This window comes from Chenopodium album, chromosome 11 (genome assembly GCF_948465745.1).
Source record: "Chenopodium album chromosome 11, dcCheAlbu1.1, whole genome shotgun sequence".
NCBI lineage: Eukaryota > Viridiplantae > Streptophyta > Magnoliopsida > Caryophyllales > Amaranthaceae > Chenopodium > Chenopodium album.
In genome coordinates, this window is record NC_137844.1 from 55769216 (window position 1) to 55775215 (window position 6000).

Consider the following 6000-nt stretch of genomic DNA (forward strand, 5'->3'; position numbering starts at 1 on the left):
GCTAAATTTTAATTGTAATTGATGATTTAAATGTATACCTAATAAAAAAAAAAAAGTCATTTAAAATCTTATTATGTTTGTTTCAAAATCTTTTAACATATCACTTTTTTTTTAAATGATGTAATTATAGATAATACGGTTAATATAATATGTAAAGATACTTTAAAACAAAGGTAAATAGCAAAGAAATAATGTTACTTATATTCTTATAAGGACTACTTAAGGAGTACGGAATAGAAGATGTCTGGAAAAATAATGGATTGAGGCTATTTAGAAAAGGGGAAGTTGGAAACCCGTTGAATCATAAATCCTAAATACGGAGTAAGAATATTCCAATCGAAGTTATGGATATGGATGTTTTAGCTAAGAAAAGGTGACATTCTTAGTTAATGATGACATGTTAAGCTACATCCTCTTAAAAAAATAATGACATGTTAGTAGGGGTGTCAATTCGGTTAAACAGTTCGGGTTTGGGTTGGGTTTATCAGTTTCGGGTTATAACGGGTCGGTTTATAACGGATTGAAATAATAAACGGGTCGGTTTGGGTCGGTTTTGAAAATTATCGGGTCAGTTCGGTTTGTTTTTTTAATTGCAGTTTCTATTCGGATCGGGTCCTTATCGGGTCGGGTTCTAGCTAGTCGGTTCGGGTCATAATCAATTTGGGTTGAACTGGGTCGGTTTGAAAACGGGTTTAGCCCATTTAATGTGGGTTTCGGTTAAAAACAGTTCGGGTCTTAATCAGGACGGGTCGTAATTGGTTCGGGTCATAATCAGTTTGGGTTTAATTGGGTCGGTTCGAAAATGGGTTTCGGTTCAAAATAGATCGGGTGAAATCGGGTCCAACCATTATCGTTTCGGTTATAATCGGTTTAGATTGAACTTGGTTGGTTTGAAAACGAGTTTACTCAATTTGAAACGGGTTTCTAATCAAATCATATCGGGTTAAAATTGAGTCGGATGATTACCAAGTCGAATTAGTCATATAATGGGTAGGAACGAGTCATGTTATAATCAAGTCAAGTCATAAATAAGTTGGGTTTATCGAGTAGTGGGTTGAAACAGATTAGATCATAAACATATTGGGTAACAGGTCGTAAATGACTCAGTCATAACGGGTTACGAGTTTTAAACGGTTCGGTCATAACGGGCTACGGGTCGTAAACGGTTCGGTCACAACGGGTTACGGATTATAACCGGTTCGGTCACAACGGGTTACGGGTTGGAACGATTTAGGTTTATCGGATTTTTATCGGGTTTTAACGGTTTTCGGTTTAAAACGGGTCGGGTTACTATCAGGTTTAAACGTAATCGGTTTGGGTTGCTTTCAGTTTCGGGTTGTAACGGTTTGGCTTGATAACGGGTCGGGTTAGTAACGGTTTGCACAAATTCGGTTTAGTTCAGTTTCGGTTTGGAAAAAATTGGGTCGGGTCAGTTTTCGGTTTCCAAAAAACGGGTTTTAAACAGTTCAATTCCTTTTCGGATCGGTTCGAAACAGTCGGGTTTAACGGTTCGGGTCAGAAACTGACAGCTCTACATGTTAGGCTACAATGTAGACATTTCACACTTTGAAAACCTATTTTAAAGCGAGGTCTGCTTTGAGTTGCCGGTGGCAATTGTCCAATTACATGCAAGCATTATACCAATCATTCATTTAATTAATTCTCTCAATTTTTTAGTTTTACTCCCAATCAATCAATTATCAATAGAAACACAATCATATTTAATCACCAAAATTTTGTAAAACCAAATATTTTACACAGAAAAGACTACAATTTTAAATTGTAAGGGGCTAATCCTTAACAAAGTTAGGGATACCCTTTCACCAAGTGATAAAACATAAAGGAAAATTTGCAAATTACAGCTATTTAAAATTCGTATTTTGCAAATTGTAGTCATTTAAAAAAAAATTACAAATTGCAGCCCAAAAGTTCATATAAATTGTAAATTGCAGCCCGATTCAACTTTTTCGTCGGTTAACATGTCGAAAAATCTTCGTTTAAGGTTTTAGGGGTCATTTTAGCCATTAGGGGCCCGAATTGAGCTCTGAATTAGCAAAAAAATAACATAAGTGTCATAAAAATCATTTCGGAGTATGATTTAACTTTGACGTGCTTGCCTTGCAATTAATTAATCCGTCTTTTCCAATTGTATTGGGAATAATCAACCCTAGCTACTACTCATAATGATGAAATTTGCCTTCTCATCCATTTTGCCTATTTTGTTGATTTGGTGGTGATTAACTAAATTAGTACTCTTTATACAAAAATTGATTGGTCTCAAAAGCGGAGTGGCAGTTGAGAAAACTAAAGAGTGGCGTTTAATTATCCAACTAATCTCTTACTATGCAAGAATTTGTTTTATACCATAATTAAACATGCTTTTTGTACAAGTAAATTTTTATCCTTACCAAGTAAATTGAACTACTCTGTAGAAAGGAATTAACAAGTGGTATGTTTTTTTCCCAACTTTTATGTAAGAGTTTATAATTTGACTAGGATTGACAAAGATCTAACTGTGCAAAACACAAAGTATAATTTATTTATTTATTTTTGACAGACAAATATTGTACATATTCTAAATAAAGAGTAAATTACTAAATGAAGTAGAAGGGCGATTGTGTAATTTCATCTTAATGAATGCGTTGATTATGCAGACCAGGGAACAAATTAGCAAAATTTGCTTCTTTAACACAATTTGCTGCTATTTTTCCTTGACAAACTTGAAAAGTAAACATGATTCTCCAATGATAAAAAAAAAAAAATTCACTTTTCAATTCCAAATTCAAATTTGTCCCATGTAAAAATTTGACTATGTTATAGCTTGAATGAAAATATTTAAACATCACAATGATAACGTGACGACTAAATCTAAAGAGGCCAAGAGGGATTAGCCTTGATCTGCTCCGTCACAGTAATTTCGTTCTTGCTTTGAATATAGCTTTAATTTGATTAAGAAGAAATTCTCCGATTCACACTATTCTTATTTATAGTAGCAATAATTAGGGCCCGATTAATAATCACAAGTTAAGGAGTAAATGATTGGGTCATGTAAGAGAAAATGCAGGGAAGGAAGAGTCAAAAACAAGATTGCCACAAATATGGGAAAATTGTAAGCTAATGATCCAACTATATAATAATATAATTAAATTTAATTAATTAGATAGATAATTTACAACTAAACATACTTCTCTACTTCTCATACCTTTCTCCTGAATCTAGGGAGCCAAATCAGCACTATTTTTTGTAATTAAACAAAAAAAAAACTAAACAACATTCACTAAAAGAGGATGATTTTTTTTATTTTTTTTTGTTGGTTTGATCTAATTTTGATTGATGGGTCAATAAAAACCAAAACATATTAAAGACCACATCAAAATCACCATATTAATCCTAACAAATCAAAATATTACATGACTAATTTTTATATCATCACATAACATCTCTCTTTTTCTTTCCTTTTTTTTTTAATCTCATCCTCCAGATCTGATAACCAAAACTTGTCAAAATGACGAAAACACCCTTGATCACGACCGAGTTCGAAGCGCCTCAAAAGATCGGATAGGCACCGGGGCAGCAACCGCCCACGGGTTAACAGGCATGGGGCGATGGTGGGCCGTGTGATTGGGCCGTGAATCAGGGATAGTAGCAGTAGAAGGCTGTTGTTGTGGTTGAGTAGCAGGTGATGCTGAGGTGGCAGAAGGTGGGACCGCCACACGCTCACATGAAGGGCACATGGTGAGGGTAGTTGGTGGGGTCATTTGCATGTAAAATTGTGGGGACAATTTTAACGCTCTTAGTTCTTGCACTTCCTTTTGCAGCCTCCTATTTTCTTCTGTTAGTTGCTCACAACACCGCTTCAAGAACTCACAATCTACTTCTGTTTGCTTCAACTTTGTCCTGTAATATCAAATCAAGGATTATAAAACCGTTAATACTTAATACCATTTACTCGTAAGGGTAAAACCGGGATTTATTAATCTTAAATGTCAGAAACGGCTCTGATTATCGTACCTTGCTCGACGGTTCTGGAACCAGACCTCGACTTGGCGTGGCCTAAGCCCGAGACGTTTTGCCAGAGCCAGCTTTTGCTTCTGTAAAGAAAGCTAAAACCATGTGAGTGAAATGACTAAAATACCCTTATTATAGAAAAATGGGTTAAAAAAAAGGTGTATATAAAATACGTACGGGATTGAGGGTGTTGTGTTCTTTGAAGCTTTCTTCAAGAATAGCGGATTGATCTTTGGTTAATCGGAGTTTCTTTCTAGAATTTTCTCCGCCGTCTTCGTCGTCGCTTAATCCGCGAGACGAAGCTCTTTCGACCTCGATATCGTCACCGGCGCCGGCGGTTGTCATGGAGTCTCTCTCGCCGGAGCTCCGTTTACCGCTTACGGTTGAAACGGTGCTGTTTGGGGATGATACTCCGGCGTCTTCTTCGTCACCGCCGGCGGGTCTGTTTACGTCGATTCCCCGGAGAAATAACCGGCTTGAGTCTGAGTTCCGATCTGAAAAAACCGAATATAAAACTGGATTAATAACCTGGAAAAAATAAATAAAAGTGGATTGGTAGAGAAAGTAGATCTGAACTGACCGGAAGAAGGTGGGAAGGAGTCGGTGCTACGGTTCCATGGAAGCTTCTGGAGAAGAGGAGAAGGAGAAGCGGTGGAAGAAGCTAAGGAAGGCATCATCATGAGATTAAGCTGAAGCGGGGAGGCGTTAGACGACGTCGTTTGAGGTTGTGGTTGAGGTTGATGATGATGAATATTACGATTATTATTATTATTATTACTATTATTATTCATGAAAAACCCAATATTATTGGTATGATTATGAGTATTTCCACTAGTACTTGTAGTAGTATTGTTGTTAGGATTAGAGGATCCTAAACACAAGCTTAAACCCAAATCTTCTTTACCAGCTACCATCATGTTGGTGTTGTTGTATAATGAGAATGGAATAATAATAATAATAATAATAAACCCAGAAAGTTGAAGATTGTAGAGAGAGAGAAAGTGTGGAGGAAAAGGGGAAGATGGGGAGGTAGGGAGAAGAAGAGGAAAGGGGGATTATATAGAAAGAAAGAGGTGGAGAGGGAGGGAGGGAGGGATGTAAGTGTAACAGTTCAATCATGACATGTTGTCAGTGTGGAGAGAGAAAGTATGAGAGAAATCAAATTAATATGAGGGGCCTCTTTTTTTTTCTCAATCATCATTTTTTTTTCTTTTTTTTTTTAAAAAAATACAGTAATTAACTGTTGGGTGTTGTTATTGGTAGTAAAATCTGGGAATTTACTGTACCAAAAGAGGGTGTCTTGTTTGTGTCTTGGACTACTCACTTGCCTTTATTATGACTATTTTCTCAACCTGCATAATATTTTCCTAAGGATTTTGTAGGACCTATCACTCACTTAACAGTTACTACCTCCGTTTATTTTTATGTGCAACTTTAGGGCTTGATATGAAAATCAATACAAAATTTGATAATGGTGATTAACGTATTCTAGGGGTATGTAAATTAAGGAGGAGAGAGAATGTATGGATATTTAATCAACCACCCACTGTCACCACCGAGACCAGCCAACACCACCCACACCGCCTTCAACAACACCACCACCGCCTTCAACGTCGGCTTCACCACCAACACCACCACCCCACAAAACCACTCCCACTACCAGCCCCGCGAAACCACCACCACTACCAACCACCACGAAACCACCCCTACTACCAACCCTACTAAAGTACGAAACCCACTAGCCCAGCAAAACCCAGGCACCACCTCGACGAAATCCCACCCCCATGAAACTAAAACCCACAAAATCCAGGGAAAACCCATGAAAATGAATCCCCACTTCACCACCACCGCTACCAACCCCACGAAACCACCATGGTCCCGAAATCCCACCACAAAATCCCGATGAAATCCCACCGCGAAAATCTGACGAAATCCCTGACAAAAACCACCCCAAAATCTCAGAAATCAGTTCTTGAAGTTGGAGAGAGAGAA

General features: G+C 37.4%; 1 protein-coding gene across 2 annotated transcripts; it reads right to left on the reverse strand.

Moving 5' to 3' along the window:
- Nucleotides 1-3129: 3129 nt before the first annotated feature.
- LOC145567831 (homeobox-leucine zipper protein HAT4-like) lies at nt 3130-5048 on the reverse strand. Of its 2 annotated transcripts, none has more exons than XM_081627232.1 (4): nt 4589-5048; nt 4186-4502; nt 4012-4103; nt 3130-3897 (listed from the first exon to the last, which is right to left on the reverse strand). In XM_081627232.1, the coding sequence occupies exons 1-4, from the start codon at nt 4923-4925 to the stop codon at nt 3525-3527; spliced, it is 1119 nt and encodes a 372-aa protein (XP_081483358.1). In that variant the 5' UTR covers nt 4926-5048; the 3' UTR covers nt 3130-3524. The 2 variants fall into 2 exon arrangements, with proteins under 2 accessions (XP_081483358.1, XP_081483359.1); XM_081627233.1 differs by having other exon boundaries at nt 4012-4091; nt 4589-5047.
- Between the last annotated feature and the right edge of the window lie 952 nt (nt 5049-6000).